This window comes from Oncorhynchus kisutch, linkage group LG6, assembly GCF_002021735.2.
Source record: "Oncorhynchus kisutch isolate 150728-3 linkage group LG6, Okis_V2, whole genome shotgun sequence".
Classification (NCBI taxonomy): Eukaryota; Metazoa; Chordata; class Actinopteri; order Salmoniformes; family Salmonidae; genus Oncorhynchus; species Oncorhynchus kisutch.
In genome coordinates this window covers 16,541,871-16,569,603 of record NC_034179.2, presented here as the reverse complement: position 1 = coordinate 16,569,603, position 27,733 = coordinate 16,541,871, and the positions used below count along the sequence as shown (strand labels likewise).

General features: G+C 42.3%; 1 protein-coding gene and 1 pseudogene across 1 annotated transcript in view; both read left to right on the top strand.

Moving 5' to 3' along the window:
* The first annotated feature begins 3,932 nt into the window (after positions 1–3,932).
* On the top strand, positions 3,933–20,373 carry LOC109893638 (WD repeat-containing protein 36-like; annotated as a pseudogene).
* Positions 20,374–23,011: 2,638 nt separating this feature from the next.
* Positions 23,012–27,733, top strand: part of LOC109892409 (calcium/calmodulin-dependent protein kinase type IV) — a 30,392-nt gene continuing 25,670 nt past the window's right edge. Inside the window, exon 1 of the mRNA XM_020484919.2 lies at positions 23,012–23,411. Coding sequence (XP_020340508.1) covers positions 23,290–23,411 — 122 coding nt within the window. The 5' untranslated portion in view covers positions 23,012–23,289. The remainder of the gene's footprint in view (positions 23,412–27,733) is intronic.

Below are 27,733 nucleotides of genomic sequence, written 5' to 3'. Positions count from 1 at the left end.
AAGCTTTGCACACCTGGATTGCACAATATTTGCACATTATTATATGAAAAATTCTTTAAGCTCTGTCAAGTTGGTTGTTGATCATTGCTACTGTAGACAACCATTTTCAAGTTTTGTCATAGATTTTCAAGCCGAATTAAGTCCAATCTAAATAGGCCACTTGGGTATATTTGGCCTTGTGTTTTAGGTTATTGACCTGCTGAAAGATTAATTTGTCTGTTGGAAAGCAGACTGAACTAGGTTTTCCTCGAGGATTTTGCCTGTGCTTAGCTCTATTCCATTTATTTTTAGCCTAAAAAACTCCATAGTCTTTGCCGATGACAAGCATACTCATAACATGATGCAACCACCACCACCCTTGAAAATATGAAGAATTGATACTCAGTGATGTGTTGTGTTGGATTTCCCCAAACATAACTTTTTGTATTCAGGACATAAAGATAATTTCTTTGCCACATTTTTGCAGTTTTACTTTAGTGCCTTATTGCAAACAGGATGCATGTTTTGGAATATTTTTATTCCGTACAGGCTTGCTTCTTTTCACTCTGTCATTTAGGTTAGTATTGTGGAGTGACTACAACATTGTTGATCCATCCTCATTTTTCCTATCACAGCCATTAAACTCTGTTTTTTAAGTTTTCTTGGGTATGACGCTACAAGCTTGGCACACCTGTATTTGGGGAGTTTCATGCATTCTTCTCTGCAAATCCTCTCAATCTCTGTCAGGTTGGATGGGGACCGTCACTTCATAGCTATTTTCAGGTCTCTCCAGAGATGTTCGATTGGGTTCAAGTCTGGGCTCTGGTTGGGCCACTCAAGGACATTCAGAGACTTGTCCTGAAGCCACTCCTGCGTTGCCTTGGCTGTATGCTTAGGGTCATTGTCCAGTTGGAAGGTGAACCTTTGCCCCAGTCTGGGGTTCTGAGAACTCTGGAGCAGGTTTTCATCGAGGATCTCTCTGTACTTTGCTCCGGTCATCTTTCCCTCAATCCTGAATAGTTGCTGCCATGCTTAACCATAGGGATGGTATTGACCAGGTGATGGGCGGTGCCTGGTTTCCTCCAGACGTGACACTTAGCACTCAGGCCAAAGAGTTTAATCTTTGTTTCATTAGACCAGAGAGTCTTGTTTCTCATGGTCTGAGAGTCCTTTAGGGGCCTTTTGGCAAACTCCCAAGTGGACTGTCATGTGCCTTTTACTGAGGAGTGGCTTCTGTCTGGCCTTTACCATAATGGCCTGATTGGTGGAGTGCTGCAGGGATGGTTGTCCTTCTGGAAGGTTTTCCCATCTCCACGGAGGAACTCTGGAGCTCTGTCAGAGTGACCATCGGGTTTTTGGTCACCTCTCTGACAGCTGACACTTAAAGTTAGTGCGGGAGATATAAGTGTCACGTCTGCCCCCCCCCCCCGCATCACACACTCCTATCATCCATTACGCACAACTGCCTTCCCCCGTCACGCGCATCAGCGATATTGGACTCACCTGGACTCACTCATCACCAGTTATTACCTCCCCTATTTTTGTCAGTTCCCCAGCTCTGTTCCCTGTTTCTGCATCGATTGCCTTTTGTTTGTGTTACCTGTTTGCTGACGCTGTTCCTGTCTCGTTCCATGTTCGTAATTTATTCCCCTTACCTGCTTCGTCTCTCCAGCGTCATGCCATGTGACAATAAGTCTCCTACTTCAGTGATTTTCGCAATTTGTTCCAGTCATTGGCAGCAGAGAACTGGAATGAAAGGTGGCCAAAGGGGGTTTTGGCTTTGGGGAATGACCAGTGAAATATACCTGCTGGAGCACGTGCTATGGGTGGGTGTTGCTATGGTGACCAGTGAGCTGTGATAAGGCAGAGCTTTAGTTAGCAAAGACTTATAGATGACCTGGAGCCAGTGGGTTTGACGACGAATATGTAGCGAGGACCAGCCAACGAGAGCATACAGGTCGGAGTGGTGGGTAGTGCGGCAGGATGCACATTTCTGTTTGAAAAAGCTAGCCTTTGCTTTCCTAACTGACCGTGTGTATTGGTTCCTGACTTCCCTGAAAAGTTGCATATCGTGGGGACTATTCGATGCTAGTGCAGTACGCCACAGGGTGTTTTTGTGCTGGTCAAAGGCAGTCAAGTCTGGAGAGAACCAAGGGCTATATCTTTTCTTAGTTCTACATTTGAAATAGCCAAATCCACTAATTTGAGGGGGTGTCCACATACCTTTGTGTGTATAAATAGAGTATTATATTGAATACTTTATTTTACTGAAAATTATATCCTTGTCATGACCTTCTCTGTCTGAAATATACAGTACCAGTCAAAAGTTTGCACATACCTACTCATTCCAGGGTTTTTCTTTCTTTTTTCTATTTTCAACATTGTAGAATAATAGTGAACACATCTAAACTATGAAATAACACATGGAATCATGTAGTAAGTCGCAAAAACCATGAAGCGCTATGATGAAACTGGCTCTCATGAGGACCTTCACAGGAAAGGAAGTTACCTCTGCTGCAGAGGATAAGTTCATTAGAGTTACCAGCCTCAGAAATTGCAGCCCAAATAAATGCTTCAGAGTTCAAGTAACAGACACGTCTCAACATCAACTGTTCAGAGGAGACTGCGTAAATCAGGCCTTCATGGTCGAATTGCTGCAAAGAAACCACTACTAAAGGACACCCAATAATAAGAAGAGACTTGCTTGGGCCAAGGAACACGAGCAATGGACATTAGACCGGTGGAAATCTGTCCTCTGGTCTGATGAGTCCAAATTTGCGATTTTTGGTTCCAACCGCCATGTCTTTGTGAGACGCAGCGTAGGTAAACAGATGATCCCTGCATGCTTGGTTCCCACCGTGAAGCATGGAGGAGAAAGTGTGATGGTATGGGGGTGCTTTGCTGGTGACACTGTCTGTGATTTCTTTAGAATTCAAGGCACACTTAACCAGCATTGCTACCACAGCATTCTGCAGCGATATTCCATCCCATCTGGTTTGCACTTAGTGGAACTATCAATTGTTTTTCAACAGGATAATGACGCAACACACCTCCAGGCTGTGTAAAGGCTATTTGACCAATAATGAGAGTGATGGAGTGCTGCATCAGATGACCTGGCCTCCACAATCACCCGACCTCAACCCAATTGAGATGGTTTGGGATGAATTGGACCGCAGAGTGAAGGAAAAGCAGCCGACATGTGCTCAGCATATGTGGGAACTCCAAGGCTGTTGGAAAAGCATTCCAGGTGAAGCTGGTTGAGAGAATGCCAAGTGTGCAAAGCTGTCATCAAGGCAAAGGGGGGCTAATTTGAAGGATCTATAATATAACATATTTTGATTTGTTTAACACTTTTTTTGGTCACTACATGATTCCATGTGTTATTTCGCAGTTTTGATGTCTTCACTATTATTCTACATTGTAGAACATATAGTAAAACATTAAGAAAAACCCTTGTATGAGAAGGTGCGTCCATACTTTTGACTGGTACTGTATATAAAATCAATATAGTAGATATAGTGCTTGCTGAGCTCACACACTGGCTTTATCCTAGATTTGGTCTTGATGATAGTGAATTACATTGATTCGACTGTTAGGTTCTTATTTTTCAGAGTAAATAACTCACGGACACTAGAAAAGCTTTAACAAAGTTTAATTCTTGCCTGGGGCGGCAGGGTAGCCTAGTGGTTAGAGCATTGGATTAGTAACCGAAAGGTTGCAAGTTCAAATCCCCGAGCTGACAAGGTACAAAAGCTGTCCTTCAGCCCCTGAACAGGCAGTTAACCCACTGTTCCTAGGCTGTCATTGAAAATAAGAATTTGTTCTTAACTGACTTGCCTAGTAAAAAAATAAAAAGGTTTTGTACAGCTGTATTCAGACAGCAAAACATTTCTCACCATCACAGTTATATACATCCCACTTCAGGACACTTCTCTCTCCAATCCTTACATCTTATGGTTCAACAGAAAGAAGGTAACCAGATACTAAACCCTGTTTACTCCCTTAAGGGGATATGACCTCACCTCCTGACCTCAATGCCTCCTTCCCCTAGTCCACAGATGTCCATCTGTCTCCCCTATCTCAACCGTTGATCTACTCCCTTCTACCCAACACATTCCAAATCTATCTGTCTTCCCACAGAGAAGCATTAATAACTTCTGACACACAACCCAGTCTCTTTCACTCTTCCTATTCCAGGCTTCTTTTCTATCATGCCCCCAAGATGGCATAGCAGTCAGACGTCCTTTGTCCTCGTCTTGTCGTCTCCCGTGTATATACAGTGGGGCAAAAAAGTATTTAGTCAGCCACCAATTGTGCAAGTTCTCCCACTTAAAAAGATGAGAGAGGCCTGTCATTTTCATCATGGGTACACTTCAACTATGACAGACAAAATGAGAAAAAAAATCAAGAAAATCACATTGTAGGATTTTTTATGAATTTATTTGCAAATTATGGTGGAAAATAAGTATTTGGTCACCTACAAACAAGCAAGATTTCTGGCTCTCACAGACCTGTAACTTCTTCTTTGAGGCTCCTCTGTCCTCTACTCGTTACCTTTATTAATGGCACCTGTTTGAACTTGTTATCAGTATAAAAGACACCTGTCCACAACCTCAAACAGTCACACTCCAAACTCCACTATGGCCAAGACCAAAGAGCTGTCAAAGGACACCAGAAACAAAATTGTAGACCTGCACCAGGCTGGGAAGACTGAATCTGCAATAGGTAAGCAGCTTGGTTTGAAGAAATCAACTGTGGGAGCAATTATTAGGAAATGGAAGACATACAAGACCACTGATAATCTCCCTTGATCTGGGGCTCTACGCAAGATCTCACCCCGTGAGGTCAAAATGATCACAAGAACAGTGAGCAAAAATCACAGAACCACACGGGGGGACCTAGTGAATGACCTGCAGAGAGCTGGGACCAAAGTAACAAAGCCTACCATCAGTAACACACTACGCCGCCAGGGACTCAAATCCTGCAGTGCCAGATGTGTCCCCCTGCTTAAGCCAGTACATGTCCAGGCCTGTCTGAAGTTTGCTAGAGAGCATTTGGATGATCCAGAAGAAGATTGGGAGAATGTCATATGGTCAGATGAAACCGAAATATAACTTTTTGGTAAAAACTCAACTCGTCGTGTTTGGAGGACAAAGAATGCTGAGTTGCATCCAAAGAACACCATACCTACTGTGAAGCATGGGGGTGGAAACATCCTGCTTTGGGGCTGTTCTTCTGCAAAGGGACCAGGACGACTGATCCGTTTAAAGGAAAGAATGAATGGGGCCATGTGTCGTGAGATTTTGAGTGAAAACCTCTTTCCATCAGCAAGGGCATTGAAGATGAAACGTGGTTGGGTCTTTCAGCATGACAATGATCCCAATCACACCGCACGGGCAACGAAGGAGTGGCTTCGTAAGAAGCATTTCAAGGTCCTGGAGTGGCCTAGCCAGTCTCCAGATCTCAACCCTATAGAAAATCTTTGGAGGGAGTTGAAAGTCCGGGTTGCCCAGCAACAGCCCCAAAACATCACTGCTCTAGAGGAGATCTGCATGGAGGAATGGGCCAAAATACCAGCAACAGTGTGTGAAACCCTTGTGAAGACTTACAGAAAACGTTTGACCTCTGTCATTGCCAACAAAGGGTATATAACAAAGTATTGAGATAAACTTTTGTTATTGACCAAATACTTATTTTCCAACACAATTTGCAAATAAAGATTTTCAGGATTTTTTTTCTCATTTTGTCTGTCATAGTTGAAGAGTACCTATGATGAAAATTACAGGCCTCTCTCATCTTCTTAAGTGGGAGAACTTGCACAATTGGTGGCTGACTAAATACCTTTTTGCCCCACTGTATATACACTGCTCAAAAAAAATAAAGGGAACACTAAAATAACACATCCTAGATCTGAATGAATGAAACATTTTTATTAAATACTTTTTCTTTACGTAGTTGAATGTGCTGACAACAGAATCACACAAAAATGATCAATGGAAATGAAATGTATCAACCCATGGAGGTCTGGATTTGGAGTCACACTCAAAATTAAAGTGGAAAACCACACTACAGGCTGATCCAACTTTGATGTAATGTCCTTAAAACAAGTCAAAATGAGGCTCAGTAGTGTGTGTGGCCTCCACGTGCCTGTAGGACCTCCCTACAACGCCTGGGCATGCTCCTGATTAGGTGGCGGATGGTGTCCTGAGGGATCTCCTCCCAGACCTGGACTAAAGCATCCGCCAACTCCTGTACAGTCTGTGGTGAAACGTGACGTTGGTGGAGGGAGTGAGACATGATGTCCCAGATGTGCTCAATTGGATTCAGGTCTGGGGAACAGGCGGGCCAGTCCATAGCATCAATGCCTTCCTCTTGCAGGAACTGCTGACACTCCAGCCACATGAGGTCTAGCATTGTCTTGCATTAGGAGGAACCCAGGGCCAACCGCACCAGCATATGGTCTCACAAGGGGTCTGAGGATCTCATCTGGGGCGGCAGTGGGCGCCAGTGGTGAATTTGCCAATCTTGGTGTTCTCTGGCAAATGCCAAACGTCCTGCACGGTGTTGGGCTGTAAGCACAACCCCCACCTGTGGATGTCGGGCCCTCATACCACCCTCATGGAGTCTGTTTCTGACCGTTTGAGCAGACACATGCACATTTGTGGCCTGCTGGATGTCATTTTGCAGGGCTCTGGCAGTGCTCCTCCTGCTCCTCCTTGCACAAAGGCGGAGGTAGCGGTCCTGCTGCTGGGTTGTTGCCCTCCTATGGCCTCCTCCACATCTCCTGATGTACTGGCCTGTCTTCTGGTAGCGCCTCCATGCTCTGGACACTACGCTGACAGACACAGCAAACCTTCTTGCCACAGCTCGCATTGATGTGCCAACCTGGATGAGCTGTACTACCTGAGCCACTTGTGTGGGTTGTAGACTCCGTCTCATGCTACCACTAGAGTGAAAGCACCGCCAGCATTCAAAAGTGACCAAAACATCAGCCAGGAAGCATAGGAACTGAGTGTGGTCTGTGGTCACCACCTGCAGAACCACTCCTTTATTGGGGGTGTCTTGCTAATTGCCTATAATTTCCACCTGTTGTCTATTTTATTTGCACAACAGCATGTGAAATTGATTGTCAATCAGTGTTTCTTCCTAAGTGGACAGTTTGATTTCACAGAAGTGTGATTGACTTGGAGTTACATTGTGTTGTTTAAGTGTTCCCTTTATTTTTTTGAGCAGTGTATTTACATATTTTCTTCGCATATCTTTTTTTTCTTTTTCTAAACATCTCAACTTCAAAACACTCCCCTGCAACCCGCCTCACCAATTAAAAAAAAAAGAAGCCAGAAGCTAGCCAGTTTACTGGCTAACGTTAGTATTCAGCTAACCACGGTTGGTGGTCATCAGCTATCCTTTAGCTCGAAAAGCTAGCGCCAGTTTTGTACAACGCTACTCAGACCAGAGCATATCGGACCTATTTTCTCTCCATGTCCCCGGATTTCTACCGCAAGCTCAGGACAATTACACCAAGATCTTGCAGCTAGCTAGCTGCTATCCGAGTGACTATTGGCTTACGTCGGTTCCGGCGCAAACATCAATTATTCCGGAGCTAGCCAGCTGTAGAGTTCCATCAGCCACTCCTGGGTTACAATCACCTATCCAGACCCGTTCTACTGCCGACGTGGAGCCCCACCAGACCTTCACAGCTGGACTACCGATGTTTTCTGCCCGAGGGAGTTATCCAACTGGCCCCTCCGTCGCGACGTTACCCGAACGCCCATCTGCAGCCCGCTAATCGTTAGCTGTCTTATCGGCTGCTATCTGAATAGGTCTATCGGACAATTTTCTTGGGTCACTATAACTATATCTATTTTGCCAATTGGATTGGTCCCCTCTACCACACGGAACCCCACTAATCTACCGACGGAAACGCACGAGGTGGCTAAAAACAGACCTCCATCCTCTGCCAGCTTTATACCGATGGCCCGGCTAGCTGTCTGAATCGCCGTGACCCCAACCAACCTCACTACTCACTGGACCGTTATGATCACACTCGGCTAAGCATGCCTCTCCTTAATGTCAATATGCCTTCTCCATTGCTGTTCTGGTTAGTGTTTATAGGCTTATTTCACTGTAGAGCCTCTAGCCCTGCTTAATATACCTTATCCAACCTTTCAGTTCCACCACTCACACATGCGATGGCATCACCTGGTTTCAATTATGTTTCTAGAGACAATATCTTTCTCATCATCACTCAATGCCTAGGTTTACCTCCACTGTATTCACATCCTACCATACACCTTTGTCTGTACATTATACCTTGAAGCTATTTTATCGCCCCCAGAAACCTCATTTTACTCTCTGTTCCAGACGTTCTAGATGACCAATCCTCATAGCTTTTAGCCGTACCCTTATCCTACTCCTCCTCTGTTCCTCTGGTGATGTAGAGGTGAATCCAGGCCCTGCAGTGCCTAGCTCCACTCCTATTCCCCAGGCGCTCTCTTTTGATGACTTCTGTAACCGTAATAGCCTTGTTTTCTTGCATGTTAACATTAGAAGCCTCCTCCCTAAGTTTGTTTTATTCACAGATTTAGCACAGTCTGCCAACCCGGATGTTCTAGCCGTGTCTGAATCCTGGCTTAGGAAGACCACCAAAGATTCTGAAATCTCCATCCCTAACTACAACATTTTCAGACAAGATAGAACAGCCAAAGGAGGCAGTGTTGAAATCTACTGCAAAGATAGCCTGCAGAGTTCTGTCCTACTATCCAGGTCTGTACCCAAACAATTTGAACTTCTACTTTTAAAAATCCACCTCTCTAAAAACAAGTCTCTCACCGTTTCCGCCTGCTATAGACCACCCTCCGCCCCCAGGTGTGCTCTGGACACCATATGTGAACTGATTGCCCCCCATCTATCTTCAGAGCTCGTGCTGCTAGGCGACCTAAACTGGAACATGCTTAACACCCCAGCAATGCTACAATCTAAGCTTGATGCCCTCAAACTCACACAAATTATCAATGAACCTACCAGGTACCACCCCAAATCCGTAAACACGGGCACCCTCATATATATCATCCTAACCAACTTGCCCTCTAAATACACCTCTGCTGTTTTCAACCAAGATCTCAGCGATCACTGCCTCATTGCCTGCATCCGTTATGGGTCAGCGGTCAAACAACCTCCACTCATCACTGTCAAAGACTCCCTGAAACACTTCAGTGAGCAGGCCTTTAAAATTGACCTGGCCCATGTATCCTGGAAGGATATTGACCTCATCCCGTCAGCAGAGGATGCCTGGTTATTTTTTTAAAATGCCTTCCTCACCATCTTAAATAAGCATGCCCCATTCAAGAAAATTAGAACCAGGAAAGATATAGCCCTTGGTTCTCTCCAGACCTGACTGCCCTTAACCAACACAAAAACATCCTATGGCGTTCTGCATTAGCATCGAACAGCCCCCGTGATATGCAACTTTTCAGGGAAGTTAGAAACCAATATACACAGGCAGTTCGAAAAGCCAAGGCTAGCTTTTTCAAGCAGAAATTAGCACTCACTCCAGCAGGTATATCTCTCTGGTCACCCCCAAAACCAATTCTTCCATTGGCCGCCTCTCCTTCCAGTTCTCTGCTGCCAATGACTGGAACGAACTACAATCTCTGAAACTGGAAACACTTATCTCCCTCACTAGCTTTAAGCACCAGCTGTCAGAGCAGCTCACAGATTACTGCACCTGTACATAGCCCATCTATAATTTAGCCCAAACAACTACCTCTTTCCCTACTATATTTATTTATTTTGCTCCTTTGCACCCCATTATTTATATTTCTACTTTCATATAGAATTATAATTTAGTTATGAAATACGTAAACTGATGGAAGGACAGCACAACCAAAGATCTGTAATGTACCTGACTTTGTTATAGAGTGCTTTATCAAAGTTTGGTCTTAAAATTAGGACAACTTGACATTCTCTCTACTCATTAAGTTAATTCCTTTTATTTTAACAAACTCCTTTACACCTTCCCAGGATGGGCAGTAGGAGTCAGTGCTTCAGCAGGTTGGTTGAAGTATATTTATTCTCAAAGCTGAAACTGAACGAATACATATTTTTTTGTTGAGGAATTGTCAGCCATACATATGCTCAACTCCTTTCACGTACTGTATAGAATGGTTAAGGTACTGTGTTGCTTCATATATGACAACCCTTGAGGTCCTATATGGAACCAATTTTGGTTCAGAGAAGAAGAACCCCTGGGGGTTCTGATCAAAGAACCCTACGAAAGGGGTAGGGTGTTTGACGTTTGAGAGATGTTTGATCAGGTTCAAGTCCGGGCTCTGGCTGGGCCAATCAAGGACATTCAGAGATTTGTCTCGAAGCCACTCCTGCATTGTCTTGGCTTTGTGCTTAGGGTTGTTGTCCTGTTGGAAGGTGAACCTTCGCCCCAGTCTGAGGTCCTGAGGTTTTCATCAAGGATCTCTCTGTATTTTGCTCCCTTCATCTTTCCCTCGATCCTGGCGAGTGTCCCGGTCCCTGACACTGAAAAACATCCCCACAGCATGATGCTGCCACCACCATGCTTCGCTGTAGGGATGGTATTGGCCAGGTGATGAGCGGTGCCTGGTTTCTTCCAGACCTGACTTGTTGCATTCAAGCCAAAGAGTTCGATCTTTGTTTCATCCTACCAGAGAATCTTGTTTCTCATGGTCTTTGAGTCCTTTAGGTGCCTTTTGACAAGCTCCAAGCGGGCTGTCATGGGCATTTTACTGAGGAGTGGCTTCCGTCTGGCCACTCTACCATAAAGGCCTCATTGGTAGTGCTGCAGAGATGGGTTCGCCCATCTCCACAGAGGAACTCTGGAGCTCAGTCAGTGACCATCGGGTTCTTGGTCACCTCCCTGACCAAGGCCCAGTTGCTCAGCTCTAGGGAGTCTTGGTGGTTCCAAACTTCTTCCATTGAAGAATGATGGAGGCCACTGTGTTCTTGGGGACCTTCAATGCTGCAGAAAGTTTTTGGTACCCTTCAGGAGATCTGTGCCTCAACACAATCTTGTCTTGGAGCAATATGGACAATTCCTGCAACTCCAATATTAGGAAGGTGTTCATAATGTTTTCTACACATTGTAATATTTCTGTTTAATCAGAAATGCCCAGCTCATCTCTCTTTAGCAGTCACAACTAGTTACCACAGACACCAAGTCATATACCCCGAATATTTCTCAATTCTCTTCTTAAAATCAGATTTGAACCCTAACCACACGGCTAACCTTATGCCTAACTATAACCATAAATTAAGACCAAAAAGCAAATGTAGTTTTTTAATGCGTTTTTTTATGACCTAGCCAATTTCTACTTTGTGGCTGTGGTAACTAGTGGAAACCCACTCTTCCTCAAAATTTCTCGTCAGACCCCAGCTGTGGACGTTGTGGCCGTTGGCCTATCATCGGGTCTGATCATCATCCACAACATCAAGTTTGATGAGTCTCTGATGAAGTTCCAGCAAGACTGGGGCCCAGTCACTTCATTGTCCTTCAGAACAGGTGACATTACCAGTTGAACGTAGTGGTGTATTTATTATGGTTATAATGATGTGATAACTAGATTGTGTGGCCTCATTTTGTGTAAGTGATGTCACTATTTTGCGTCAATTATTTTAAGAAATCGGTCTTGATATGCTTTAAAAAAAAATGTACTTACCTTGTCACACTGATGTGATTATTTTCTAGATGGCCATCCGGCAATGGTGGCTGGTAGTCCTGTCGGACATATTGGACTGTGGGATCTAGAGCAGAAAAAGCTTGTGTCAGATGAGAGATGTCCACAACACAGCTATCGCTGGACTAACATTCCTCCATGGCGAGCCTCTCCACATCACCAATGGGGCTGATCGGGTCGGCATTCGGGTCAGTGGTACTTAGAGGGCACCAGTGTTAAATAGCTGTAAACAATTGTCCTTTTTTCAGTCATGTCTCAATACACAGTTTTTACCTACAGAGCTTAAAGCTTTTATTAGGACATCACTAGTTGCAAATTCAGCACTGCTAACACAATCCAGTACCAACATACCATAGGGTTATGAAGAATTAATATATTTGACCGTTGAGTTTTGAATGATCAAAGTCCTATTCTGCAGGTGTGGATCTTTGACACGGCAGGCGGAGGAGGCCGTCTACTCAGGAGTCGTCTGGGACACAGCGCCCCGCCCACTAAGGTCCAGCACCACGGCTCACTACTTACTGTAAGTCGCTCTGGGTAAGAGCATCTGCTAAATATGTGCACTCACTACTTACTGTAAGTCGCTCTGGATAAGAGCATCTGCTAAATATGTGCACTCACTACTTACTGTAAATCGCTCTGGATAAGAGCATCTGCTAAATATGTGCACTCACTACTTACTGTAAGTCGCTCTGGGTAAGAGCATCTGCTAAATATGTGCACTCACTACTTACTGTAAGTCGCTCTGGATAAGAGCATCTGCTAAATATGTGCACTCACTACTTACTGTAAATCGCTCTGGATAAGAGCATCTGCTAAATATGTGCACTCACTACTTACTGTAAGTCGCTCTGGGTAAGAGCATCTGCTAAATATGTGCACTCACTACTTACTGTAAGTCGCTCTGGATAAGAGCATCTGCTAAATATGTGCACTCACTACTTACTGTAAATCGCTCTGGATAAGAGCATCTGCTAAATATGTGCACTCACTACTTACTGTAAGTCGCTCTGGGTAAGAGCATCTGCTAAATATGTGCACTCACTACTTACTGTAAGTCGCTCTGGATAAGAGCCTCTGCTAAATATGTGCACTCACTACTTACTGTAAGTCGCTCTGGATAAGCGCATCTGCTAAATATGTGCACTCACTACTTACTGTAAGTCGCTCTGGGTAAGAGCATCTGCTAAATATGTGCACTCACTACTTACTGTAAGTCGCTCTGGATAAGAGCATCTGCTAAATATGTGCACTCACTACTTACTGTAAGTCGCTCTGGATAAGAGCATCTGCTAAATATGTGCACTCACTACTTACTGTAAGTCGCTCTGGGTAAGAGCATCTGCTAAATATGTGCACTCACTACTTACTGTAAGTCGCTCTGGATAAGAGCATCTGCTAAATATGTGCACTCACTACTTACTGTAAGTCGCTCTGGATAAGAGCATCTGCTAAATATGTGCACTCACTACTTACTGTAAGTCGCTCTGGGTAAGAGCATCTGCTAAATGACTCAAATGTAAATGTATCAGGCAGTTATATAAGGCATCTATGAGTTTCTAGTAAAATTATTACATTTCTCCCTAATCCGCTGTACTCTTTCTTTCCCTAAGGTCAAGATGGTACTCTGCAGTCGTTCTCCACTGTTCATGAGAGATTCAACAGGAGTTTAGGACATGGTACGATTTATTTTCTCTTTCACGGAAAGATGGCTGTTATGGACAACGAGATGTTGATTTCAATACTGTTTGTATACATGCATAAATCCTTGTTTCCTGTATTCTTCATTAAAATAAACCAATTGGTAACTAGGTTCCATCAACAAGAAGAAATCCAAAAAGAAAAGCTTGAGGTATGACTACCTGAAGCTTCCCGCCATCGCCATTTTCGCCTCAGGTATGTTTAGCAACAATAACAAAAAAGTTTAGCAACTTGAATATTTCAAAACTGCTATTACCTTCATAAAAATACTCAACTGGTTTGTATTTATGTGGAACCTTTTATCATTGAATGTGGTTAATTCTTTGAAAACGTTGACATTTTCTCTGATTCTATGTGTGATGTAGAGAGTGCCCGTCAGAGTGATTGGGACAGTATAGTAGCATGTCACAGAGGGTACCTCATGATGAGCTGACAAACTGGTCAAGATCTGGAAGTTCAAATCTAGGAAGCTGGTCCACTCCAATGACCTTGGCACCTCACCCGCCTCCACACACATGCACCGGGACAGGTCATGGTCAGATAACACCACAGGAGAAAAATAGCACTTATATGACTGCACTGCTTCCAACTTCAAAGAAAAGTGTAGGATTTGGCAGTCAAGCCCATTTTCTAATTTCCCAGAGTCAGATGAACCCATGGAGACCGTCTTTAACCTGGTAACCTACCTAAATGATTACCGCCCCGTGGCACTCACGTCGGTAGCCATGAAGTGCTTTGAAAGGCTGGTCATGGCTCACATCAACAGCATCATCCCGGAAACCTTAGACCCACTCCAATTCGCATACTGCCCCAACAGATTCACAGATGACGCCATCTCAATTTCACTCCACACTGCCCTTTCTCACCTGGACAAAAGGAACACCTTTGTGAGAATACAGCTCAGCGTTCAACACCATAGTGTCCACGAAGCTCATCACTAAGCTAAGGACTCTGGGACTAAACACCTCCCTCTGCAACTGGATCCTGGACCTTCTGATGGGCTGCCCCCAGGTGGTAAGAGAATGCAACAACATGTTTGCCACGCTGATCCTTAACACTCTGGCCCCTCAGGTGTGTACTTAGTCCCCTCCTCTATTCCCTGTTCACCCACGACTGAGTGGCCAAACACGACTCCAACACAATCATTAAGTTTGCTGACAACACAACAGTGGTAGGCCTGATCACTGACAACGATGAGTCGGCCTACAGGAAGGAGATCAGAGAACTATCAGTGTGGTGCCAGAACAACAACCTCTCCCTCAATGTGAGCAAGACTAAGGAGCAGATCGTGGACTACAGGAAAAGGTGGGCCGAACAGGCCCGCATTAACATAGACGGGGCTGTAGTCGAGCTGGTTGAGAATGTCAAGTTCCTTGGTGTCCACGTCACCAACGAACTCTCATGGTCCAAACATACCAAAACAGTCGTGAAGAGGGCACGACAAAACCTTTTCCCCCTCAAGAGACTGAAAAGATTTGGCATGTCGGATGTGACAAATAACATTTTATTTGACTTATGTCTGTGTGTCAAGTATGAAGGAAGTTAGCAGTAGTTTTGCAAGCCTTTCCTTACTTGTGTTAAAGCAATGACTTCTGGTTAGCTTTGGCTCACAAAACTACATCGAACTTCCTTCATAATGGACTATAATGGAAAATTATATTCACCTGTTGCTGGGGAAGGAGATAAAGGGCTTAATTGACAGCACTATTCCTTTAACTTTATACACTGATTTGTTTCACTTGGTAATTACAAAGCAGTAGACTAGTGTCTGATTGCAGTCTTTTCTTGTCCTGGTATAGTGGTAAGCTGGTCATCGCTCTGGATGACTTTACGCTGAATGTTCTGGACGTGGAGACCAAGAGGGTTGTTCGCAAGTTCCCTGGCCATCGAGGACAGGTCAATGACATGGTGAGTCCTTATCTTGATCTCTTTCCCTCTCCCTTTCTCTGTTTAGCACATCTCTCTCGATTTGATCTCACTCTTTCCCTCAAATATTTGTTCTTCTTGTCTGATGATACTCCTCATGCTTTCAGCCCAGATGGGCGCTGGTTGATAGCGGCAGCCATGGACTGTACCATCAGGACATGGGACCTCCCCTCCGGCTGGTAAGACCATTCCTGTCACTTCTGGAGTAGTTTAGCATGTCCCTAACTGGGGGTAGGGGGTTGAGGATAGAGGGTTGAGGATAGAGGGTTGAGGGTAGAGGGTCAGGGTTTCTTTCTGGACCGGGCCCTTACACTTTGCTGATGTAAAGTGATGTCACCAGCCCTCTCCTTCTCATTTCCTCTCCCCACAAACTGAGATCGATGAGATGACCTTTGTCCAAAGATTTTTCAGGCCATCTTTGTTTAACTTTCATAAATTGAGTGTATCAATTAATGTAATCGCTTTCAAGTGTTTTCCAGTGGAAACTCCCTCTCAGCCTTCAGTCATTGACTTGATTTCTCTTCTTTTTTTTCTTAGCCTGGTGGACTGCTTCTTGGTAGATTCTGCTGCAGTCAGTCTCACCATGTCACCAACTGGGGACTTTCTGGCCTCCTCCCATGTCGACAGCTTGGGGATATACTTATGGTAAGTCACCACCACATCAAGGAAAGATGGGGTGTGGGAGTCAAAATCATTATCGGGTTATGTCATTATTAGGGAACCGGCAGATTTAATGTTCACACTCGTATAGGTACTCATCTAATCACATCTAAACTTATTTTAGCTGCAAACAAGAATTAGCTGATTAAGGAAACATCTTGATTAGGTAAGTCTTTTGAACAAATGTGACTCAAATTAGTGTTAATATTGTCAATTTGATATCTCAAAAGATATGTGTTGGAGTACATGCTGTAGCAGTATGATAAGTTATTGGTAGTATTCAGTAGTACAATTCAGTGTTATTAAAATCAAGTAGGTTAGTAATATTTACTAGTATTCTTGATTATTCCATGTTGTGTGTTTCCAGGTCCAACAACACGCTGTGCAGTATGGTATCACTGTGCCCTCTGCCTTCAGACTATGAGCCCACTGTGATCATGCTGCCAGGAACCTGTCCCAACCAAGGTAGCTACTGAACAGCCACTGTGAGCCCATGCAGTACTTACTCTGTACCCAGCACAGGGGCCAGAAAGCCCCCACACCATCTGGACTGGCACATGTAACAGTGGTATCAGCCAATTATGCAAGCATTGATAATGGAAGATATTCAAAATGGAGGAAGTGTGTCCTTGATTTTATAGGTACTTGTAACGGTCCTTTTGACTAGATATTGTGGTAGCAGTATTACAATATGTTATATTTATGCACCAAATTGTTGTTCTATTTAATAGAGTAAGGTTCTTAGGACTCTCTCTCTTCTTTCTGAGTTAACTGAGAGGAGTCTTTATGGAGCTTGGGCTGGCAACTGATTAAGCGATGGCTTGGTGATTAAAAAAAACTTCAGCTGGCATTCCATAGATCAGATGTGGTGGGTGTCACCGAGATAGAGATAGCATGGAGGAACAGAACAAAGGCCTCAGTATTCCTAATTATCCTGTCATCTGGGAGACAACAGCAGAGGCAGATGACCAGAGGAGGAACCTAAAGTGGCTTATGGTGCCCCCAATCTATATGGGGCGGGGGTTGAACCAGATATGACTGAGCGATCTTAGTATATCGGGTATATAAGGAACAGCATGGTCTGTAAAAGGATAGGCTCTCGGCCCAACAGTCAAGACCGTTGAATCGATATTGAATAAAGATGATCGTTTGAAGAAATGACCAAGTTTCTCTCACTTGAATAGAATGTTCCACCACAATATTTATGGAGGAAAACAATACTGTGCCATAATCAGTGTGCCAAAGTACATTCAAACACAATTTTTGAAATTACCTCTCAAGAACTTGAACAATATTTCATGGCATTTGATGGTATCAGGTTGTATTTTTAGGTTGCATTTTGTTTTTCTACAGATGAAGAGGGAGAGGAAGATGATGATCTCAAGTCTGAGGTGATAGACTGAGTCTCCAGAGCAACTGGACCAGCAGCCGGTCACGCTCTCTCTGCTGCCTGACTCTCGCTGGAAGAACCTGCTCCACCTCGACATCATCAACGATGGTTGTCTGTGGAGAAAAACATGTGACTGACTGGGTTTCAAAACTCCTCTGACACTGGTGGTTGTCTGTGGAGAAAAACGTGTCACCGACAGGGTATTAAGCCCTGTTTGTCTGTGCGACTCACGGCTGTCTTAGCTTTCTGAGCTAAATCCAAGGCATCGTCTCCTTACACATGCACAATGACAGACAACACGTGTAGCAATTGTTCTGTAATGCCACTGTCATCTCTTCAAAATATATGAGAGGACCCTAAAATCACAATACTGTGTATGGAAATAAAATATTATAACACTGTATAATTTAAGAAAGATTGTTTGCTCTTCATATTACTGTATGTTGAACTTTTTTAAATAGAATATTCAAAATATACAATATACTTGCGGTGAAGCCGCTCAATAACCACATCATACCAGTCATCCAACAGATTCCCATTCAGAGCGACACACAGAAGCATCCAGGGTCAATGCCCTGGATGTTGACAGATCTACCACCAGGCCAAAAAACGTGAACCCGATCCCTCCAAGACCCCCCCCCCCCCCCAGTTCCCCAATAGCTGTCCGTTGGACTAGTAACCGGAAGGTTGCAAGTTCAAATCCCTGAGATAATGAGCTAAAGAGATCAAAGGAAAAGACAGAGGAAAACAGCAAAAAAAAATTGAGAAGTAATAATAAATTTATAACAAAGGACATCAAGGACAACTAAAATCCTAACAGCAATGCCAACTGTATGTTTGTGTGCATGTCTGGCACTATTACATGTATGTGTGTGTTCTTGTATGTGTTTATTTGAATGAGAGTGTGTGTTTATGAGTGCACAAACACCTGCACGGCATCAGCCTCAGGCAAACCGGCATTAGTTGTAAAAACACTGCCACTTAGTGTCATTCAAATGTACTTTTGAGTTCCTTTGTCCATGACAGAAAATTATTTCACCACCCCATTCCTTTTTCCACACAACTTCATCCAAGGATGTAGAGTGAGTTTCCTGTAAACAGTATATGTTATATTCCTTTTCTTTTAGCCATGTAAAGACTGGTCTTGTTTTTTTAATAATCTGCTAAACCATTACAATTATAACTGGCTGTACTTATTTCACCCCTTACATAACTAGATACTATTCTCAGTCTAAATTTACCATAATTAGTGCTTGTAAAGTCACTGCCATCAGAGGTATTATGAAGGTCAAAACTAGAGCTTTCAAATGTCTGATATTTAGCATTCAAGAAATGGGCTCTAGCAATATTTGTTTTATTCCCTTGCCTGTGAGCTAATACCACATATGTTAGAAAATTGAGACAATATATTATGTGTGTAGCAAATCTGAGTACCGTATGTTATTTGGGTTCAATAATGTTTATTTTGTTTACTTTTTCCACAGTCAAAGATTGTGAATTTTGGAGTCCTGGCACAGAAGTCCGCTTTCTTCCAACAGCTAGAATCTGCCACACTCCGCAACAAATGTATGTTTGAATCTCACTTAGCTAGCAATTACTCCTGGTAATTGTAAATGCATTTATGTAAAACAAAATAGGGACTACAATGGAAATATGTCCCCGACTTTATTGTGCAATCCTGGTCACGTTTTAGAGAATCTTTATTCACTGTCTTTATATGCATTTATTTATTTTTTAATGACAAAATCAATCAAACGTCTTGCAAGTCTGAATATCACTTCGCAATCAATTATTCACAGCACCTCTTGCAAGCATACAAATTCCTCTCACCCCAAATCACTTCTAAGGCCATATAAAAACTGAAGAATGTATTTTAGAATCTCAATACTTGAACCTACTGCTAAATCCGATGTCACGTTAATAGCATGTGTAGTAACTAGAGGATGTTTTGGCACAGTTTAACTCTGCTGATACCTCAGGTCAATACAAATACAACAAGTCATAATCCATCCTCATTGTTTCTTCCAGATAATGGCCCTGTGGGGATGCTGAAAGAGATGGGTCCATCTGGTATTGATGCTGAGCTCCGAGGTCTGGCCCCTGATATGGGTGGAGATGTCTCCGTCTTACAAGACTTTCTGAAGATAGTGGCCAGCATGCTGAACTCCAAGAGGGACTTTGATCTGGCACAGTCCTACCTGGCACTCTTCCTAAAGGTAACCACATCAATATTCTAGTCACCAACACTGTAGCTATGTTAATAAGCTGCTGTTATCTGTGTTATAACACTGTTATTATTTCATTGAAATGTTGAGTTTTTATTGTTACACATGAGTTCAATGATGTTATTACTCCAGTAATTATAGCAGGAATAATAGCAGCTTAATGTTAAATGATATCAATGATGTCACTAGAGGAAGAGGGAAATCTATTTTCTGTTGCATTGACTGTCACCCACTTACATCTGCAACCAGCAGATGGAGTCAGAACATTGGAAATAACTTGAAAAGCAGTACAGAACTGTAAAAAAAAAATATATATATAAAAATTATATATATTTAATGTGACATACAATTCAATCAAATATTAAATGTTTATTAAATATTTTATTAAGAAAACATGTTTGACTTGATATGTAGTTCTGTTGTTACACTCTTAAACTAAGCCCAGTTTTGTTGAGTACCTGAATTCAAATTGTATCTTTACAGAACATGAACAATGTGTTTTTGACTTCACAGCACCACAGATACTCTTTGTTTCAAAGGTTCATAACGTGTGTATTTCCCGTATGGTTTGTCTTACCTCTGAGTTTCCTTCACAAACTCTGTATAGTCTCTCTCTCTCTCTCTCTCTCTCTAGCTGCATCTCAGACTGATCACCCAGGAACCAGAGCTCATGGAGGAGGCATCTAGAGTATCTGAGAAACTGGAGGAGATGTGGACATCCATGCAGACACTTTTCAATCAGAGCCTGTGTTTGCTGTCATACACCAAGAGTGCACTGCTTTGAAGTGTGCCTCTCCCAACCAACCCTCGTTCATTTTTATTTTATTTATGTGGTTTTTCACACCGATCTATGTATACATCTCTATAGAGCATTGTGGACTATAGTTTCACACTTGATGCAAGAGAAGTTGGCCACATTTTATATTATGTGCTCTAATGCTTTTGTAATGGTCTAACAAATATGATGTTCAATGAAACCGTGATTGACCAAAACCTGATGTAACTACCTTTTTTAAAATAGACATCATGATTGTTATCATTGTAATACTCCAGATTGTTTTCACTTTATGTTATTACCCTAATACAATTTGATGTTCATTGGTTCAGCATGAGTTACCACATTTTAAGATGTTCCCTGCTGTCTCGATGGTACACAGCATAGTAATGAGGATTATACAGAGGACAAAATAGATGTGTACATGTACTGTATTCCATAGACAAATCGGATACATCAATATATTTTCACAGTCCTGTTGGGGATTATAGTTTTTGTCTCACAACGACAGAGCAGGTAGTGGATCAAATGGTGTCTGTGTGTCCCCCTCTGTAGCTAGACTTTGCTGGAGTCCTAGAGGATGACCAGCTATGCATGGTTTGGACTTGGGACAGAGGGTTAGACAAGCCCTTTTTGAATGTGTTTTGATGGTAAGGAAGATAAAACAGTTAACTATTTGATGTATTACATGACATTTGTTTTGTTACAGCCTGAACATTGTGTCACTGCCCTACACACAGTACCCCATAATGTGGAATTATGTTTTTAGACATTTTTACAAATTAATACAAAATGAAAAGCTGAAATGTCTTGAGCCAATAAGTGTTCGAGCACTTTGTTATGGCAACCCGAAATATGTTCAGGAGTAAAAATTGGATTAACAGGTTGCATGGATTGCTCTGTGTGCAATAATGGTACTTTTTGACTGACTACCTCATTTCTATACCCCACACACAATTATCTGAAAGGTCCCTCAGTTGAGCAGTGAATTTTAAACACCGGTTCCACCACAAAGACTAGCAGGGTTTTCCAATGCCTTGCAAGGAAGGGCACCTATTGGCAGATGGGTAAAAACGAAGAAAGCATTCATTAATAATGGCCGAAACAGAGCAAATGGAATGGCATCAAACACCTGGGAACTGTGTTTGATGTATTTGATACCATTCCGCTCCACTCATTACCATGAGCCCATTCTCCCCAATTAAGGTACCACCAAACTCCTGTGGTATCAATACACCCAGTCACTACAAAGATACAGGTGTCCTTCCTAACTCAGTTCCCAGAGAGGAAGGAAACAGCTCAGGAATTTCACGATGACGCCAATGATGACTTTACAACCGTTAGAGTTGAATTGCTGTGATATGAGAAAACAGGATGGATCAGCAACATTGTAGTTACTCCACAATACTAACCAAAATGACAGAGTTAAAATATGTACGCCAATATTCCAAAACATCCATCCTGTTTGCAGTTACAGCACTAAAGTAAAACTGCAAAAAGAAAATGGCAAAGAAATCTACTTTGTCCTTGAATACAAAGCCCTCTATTTGGGGCAAATCCAACACATCACTGATTACCACTCTTCATTTTTTTCAAGCGTGGTGGTGGCTGCATCATGTTATGGGTATGCTTGCTATCGGCAAGGACTACAGAGTTTTTTTAGGGTGAAAATAAACAATGGAGCTAAGCACAGGCAAAATCCTAGAAAACTTGGTTCTGTCTGCTTTTCAAAAGACAGACAAATTCACCTTTCAGCAGGACAATAACCTAAAACACAAGGCGAAATAGTTGCTTGCCAAGACTACATTAAATGTTCCTGAGTGGCCTAGTTACAGTTTGGACTTAAATCAGCTTGAAAATATATGGCAAGACTCGAAAATGACTATCTAGCAACGATCAACAACCAACTTGACAGAATTGTCCGATTCTGACCAACTTGACATATTGAAGAATTGTAAAAGAATAATGTGAACATGTTGTACAAACCAGATTTGCGAAGCTCTTAGAGACTTACCCAGCAATACTCACAGTTGTAGTTGATTTTAACATGTATTGACTTGGGTGTGAATACTTATGTAAATTAGATATATTTAATTTTCAATAAATGTGCAAACATTTCAAAAACATGTTTTCACTTTGTCGTTATGGGGTATTGTGTGTAGATGGGTGAGATGTTTTTGTTTGTATTAATCTATTTTATATTCAGGCTGTAACGTGGAATAAGTCTAGGTGTATGAATACTTTCTGAAGGCACTGTACCTACATCTTACTCAGATGTCTTGCATCTTTGACAAATATGAAAGTGTTATAATTGAAAGATACATGTTATTTACTGAGCATCAATTGCATTTGTGTTATTTGTCAGTATTAATTATCTTAAAAAGATCAATTCAAATATTTCCTGTTTATTGTAGGGCTGGAAAATCTGTATTTAATTATTTATTTTTTGGCCCTCAATATACACATTTTTGTGGAAATAATTACGGTATAATTACATAGTTCAAATGGTATTTATGTGTCATAAAAACCACCACAATGATTATGGTAACACACATTACGTACTTGATTGTGACCTCAGGTAAAGATAACTACAATGTTTTTGGATGTTAACCCGGCGACAGTAAGACCCGGTGGAAACCTCCAACGCAGACTCCTCTCTGTATACTTGCCTTTCCAGTACACTTGCATTACGGTAGCGAAGCGGGCTGGTGGCTGTGAATAATATGCATTTAGGACCAATTTCATTCACTACGTTACCCAGTCCTTCAAATAGTATTGTAACTGATGTTTATATTCTTCCATACGGGTTCGTTTTGGATGGTTTCAAACTCGCTTTTCTTCACGCCACTGTAACTGAGTCAAGCATTGAATCGCAGTAGGGGAGAAGAGCTGTCAAGATATTTTAATCCGTCTGGCTAGCTGGTGATGCGTAAAGTCACTATACCCTCGTCCAGAGCAGGGGCATCCCCAGCTCCAGACTACTGGATAGATGGATCGAAGAAGGAGACCCTGGCTGACTACTATGAGTTGGAGTCTGAATTGGGACGGTGAGCATATCTCTGTACGGGTACTGTACTCAGGGTTCTCATGTTTGTCTGCTAGTGTTTTATGGTCTAATCTATAGTCCTAAAAATTTATTGGGCTACTTAGTAAACATGTGATGGAAGGATATAGTAAATTGTATTGCATCTAATGCATTACCTCTATTTTGCTGTTTTCAATGGAAATATAATCTACACACGGACTCTCCCTCCCTCTCACACACACACATACACACCGGAGAAAGAGAGTGCAGTGGGTTACCACAATTTCCTGCTTATCCCCTGATGCTTTGGCTAAATGAAACTATTATTCTACAGCAACAATCTAGCAATGCATGTCATTGTCATCTAAAGGATTGGCAAATAGTTGTCAAAGTTATTAAAGGTACAGTTGAAGTTGGAAGTTTACATACACCTTAGCCAAATACATTTAAACTCTGTTTTTCACCATTTCTGACATTTAATCCTAGTAAAAATTCTGTTTTAGGTCAGTTAGGATCACCACTTTATTTTAAGAATGTGGGTCAGAAGTTTACATACACTCAATTAGTATTTGGTAGCATTGCCTTTAAATTGTTTAACTTTGGTCAAATGTTTCGGGTAGCCTTCCACAAGCTTCCCACAATAAATTGGGTGAATTTTGGCCCATTCCTCCTGACAGCTAGTGTAACTGAGTCAGGTTTGTAGGCCTCCTTGCTCACACATGCTTTTTCAGTTCTGCCCACAAATTGTCTATAGAATTGAGGTCAGGGCCTTGTGATGGCCACTCCAATAACTTGACTTTGTTGTCCTTAAGCCATTTTGCCTCAACTTTGGAAGTATGCTTGGGGTCAATGTCCATTTGGAAGACCCATTTGCGACCAAGCTTAACTTCATGACTGATGTCTTGAGATGTTGCTTCAATACAGCTACATAATTTTCCATCCTCATGATGCCATCTATTTTGTTAAGTGCACCAGTCCCTCCTGCAGCAAAGCACCCCTACATGTTGCCACCCCCGTGCTTCACGGTTGGGATGGTGTTATTCGGCTTGCACGCCTTTTTCCTCCAAACATAACGATGGTCATTATGGCCAAACAGTTCTATTTTTGTTTCATCAGACCAGAGGACAAAAACTGGCTTTTTTTGTCCCCATAAACTGGCTTTTTTTATGGCGGTTTTGGAGCAGTGGCCTTTCAGGTTATGTCGATATTGGACTCGTTTTACTGTTACTGTTGATATAGATACTTTTGTACTTGTTTCCTCCAGCATCTTCACAAGGTCCTTTGCTGTTGTTCTTGGATTGATTTGCACTTTTCGCACCAAAGTACATTAATCTCTAGGGGACAGATTGTGTCTCCTTCCTGAGCAGTATGAATGCTGCGTGGTCCCATGGTGTTTATACTTACTTGTACAGATGCATGTGATACCTTCAGGCATTTGGAAATTGCCCCCAATGATGAACCAGACTTGTGGAAGTCTGCAATTTTTTTCTGTCTTGACTGATTTGTTTTGATTTTCCCATGATATCAAGCAAAGAGACACTGAGTTTGAAATACATCAAATTGACTCAAATGATGTCAATTAGTCTATCAGAAGCTTCTAAAGCCATGACATTATTTTCTGGAATTTTCCAAGCTGTTTAAAGCCACACTTATTTTTATTTTACCAGGCAAGTCAGTTAAGAACACATTCTTATTTTCAATGACGGCCTAGGAACAGTGGGTTGACTGCCTGTTCAGGGGCAGAATGACAGATTTGTACCTTGTCAGCTCGGGGATTTGAACTAGTCCAACACTCTAACCACTAGGCTATCCTGCCGCCCGTTTGTACACCTCTGACCCACTGGAGTTGTGATACAGTGAATTATAAGTTAAATAATCTGACTGTAAACAATTGCTGGAAAAATTACTTGTGTCGTGCCCAAAGTAGATGTCCTAACCGACTTGCCAAAACTATGACAAGAAATTTGTGGAGTGGTTGAATAACAAGTTTTAATGACTCCAACCTAAGTGTATGTTAACTTCCGACTTCAACTGTATGTAATGTTTATACAGTGTCTTCAGAAAGTATTCACACCTCTTGACTTTTTCCAGATGTTATTGTGTTAGTGGGAATTTAAAATGTATTACCCCATAATGTCAACGTGGAATTATGATTTTAGACATTTGTACAAATTAATAAAAAATGAGAAGAGAGTGAATAAGTATTCAACCCCTTTGTTATGGCAAGCCTAAATCCGTTCAGGAGTAAACATGTGCTAAACAAGTCACATAAGTTGCATGGACTCACTCTGTGTGCAATAATAGTGTTTAAAAATATTTTTTAATGACTACCTCGTCTCTGTACACCAAACATACAATGATCTGTAAGGTCCCTCAGTCGAGCAGTGAATTTCAAACACAGATTTAACCACAATGACCAGGGAGGTTTTCCAATGCCTCACAAAGAAGGGCACCTATTGGTAGATTATTTTTAAAAAGCAGACATTGACTATCCCTTTGAACATGGGGAAGTTATTAATTACACTTTGGATGGTGTATCGATACACCCAGTCACTACAAAGACACAGGCATCCTTCCTATCTCCGTTGCCGGAGAGGAAGGACACTGGTCAGGGATTTCACCATTAGGCCTCTGGTGACAGTGAAAAGAATGAAGCCTGTACAGAATAACAATATTCCAAAACTTGCATCCTGTTTGCAATAAGGCACTAAAGTAAAAATATGGCAAAGAAATTAACTTTATGTCTTGATTACAAATAGTTATGTTTGAGGCAAATCCAACACATCAGTAAGTACCACTCTTCAAATTTTCAAGCATAGTGGTGGTTGCATCATGTTATGGGTGTTATTGTCATTTGCGAGGACTAGGGTGTTTTTTAGGATAAAAAGAAATGGAAAAGAGCTATGTACAGGCAAAATCCTAGAGGAAAACTTGATTCTGTCTGCTTTCCAACAGACACTGTGAGACAATAACCAAATGCACCTTTCAGCAGGATGAGGAAGAGCTCAGTTTGTTGTTTTGGAAAGTTTCTTGAAAAATGTCTTAGTTGCTAGCTACCTTTTTGAGTTTGGATCCCGCGATGCGCTTGGCATCAGTTTCTGGGACTGCTACTATCTGCTACTATCTGCTACTATCCTGCCAACCAAGGCCGGGTCTTAGGAGTGTGTTTTGCATAGCAGCTAGCCTAGCTGCTAGCTAGCAGCCTCTCAAGCTAGCAGGGTTTTCTTCAGGGCTCGTACGCAGCCTGCGAACCAGTTAGCCTTTGTAGCTGGGACCGCGGATTGTCCCGGGCTTGTGGCTCTCTAGACCCCTGCTGTTTGTTGTTGTATGGAATTGCGAAGGGTAACAGAGTAGCCTACATTGCTAACATGACAAAGACCAAAGCCGGTGGGAGTACCGTTGAGGACAGTGTTGTCTGTCTATCACAGGTGAAGGATATTTTAAGCTACCCTGAAGAACAGTTTGCAGTTCTCACTGGGTCAGCTCGGTGAGTTTAAACAGGAGGACGACAAGATGACAGCAATCTGCAAGTCATTGAGAGAGGACCTTAGTTCTGTATGTGAATCCATGATAACAATGACAGAGAAATCTGATCATCTCGAGGGACAATCAAGGCGAAAAAACATGGTTGTGGACGGAATTGCAGAGTCTCCACATGAGACCTGGATGGAGTCTGAGGATAAAGTGAGGGAAATGATGTCGGAGAAACTGAAGATGGATCACAGGAAGATTGTGATGGAGCGCGCCCTCAGAACTGGAAAACCCACCACCGGCCCAGGTGACAGGCCCAGGGCGATAGTGGTCGAGTTCCTGAAGTTCAAGGACAAGGTAGCTGTTCTGGACAGGAAATAACTTATCCCAGCCTGGAAGGGATGAGAGAGCCAAGCATATGAGGTTTTAGCTTCAAGCCCGCAGCACACACACACACCAACTGATTAATGGACTTCTGAATGTATATCTTTTTTTCTTGCTATGTTTTCTCTTTTCCATGTTATGTCTATCTCTGATAAGCTACCCAGGAAAGGGTAGCCCATATTAATATATGTACCCTTAAAAATAAGGTTCACACAATCAATAACTTAGTAACATCAGATAACATTCATGTATGATCAATTTCTGAGACTCACTTAGATAATTCTTTTGATCTGACTGGTTGACTTACTGCAAATGGAGAAATTATGTGTTTAAACTCAACAAAAAGAAGAATAAACTGTATTGTGAAGCCAAGATCAATGATTTTTCTGTGCAGTCTTTAACCTGGCTTTTCAACCTCTGCCATATTGTGGATTCAGGCTATCTATCTAATAGAACGTAGAGGGTTTTCTTTAATGGAAGCTTCTCTAA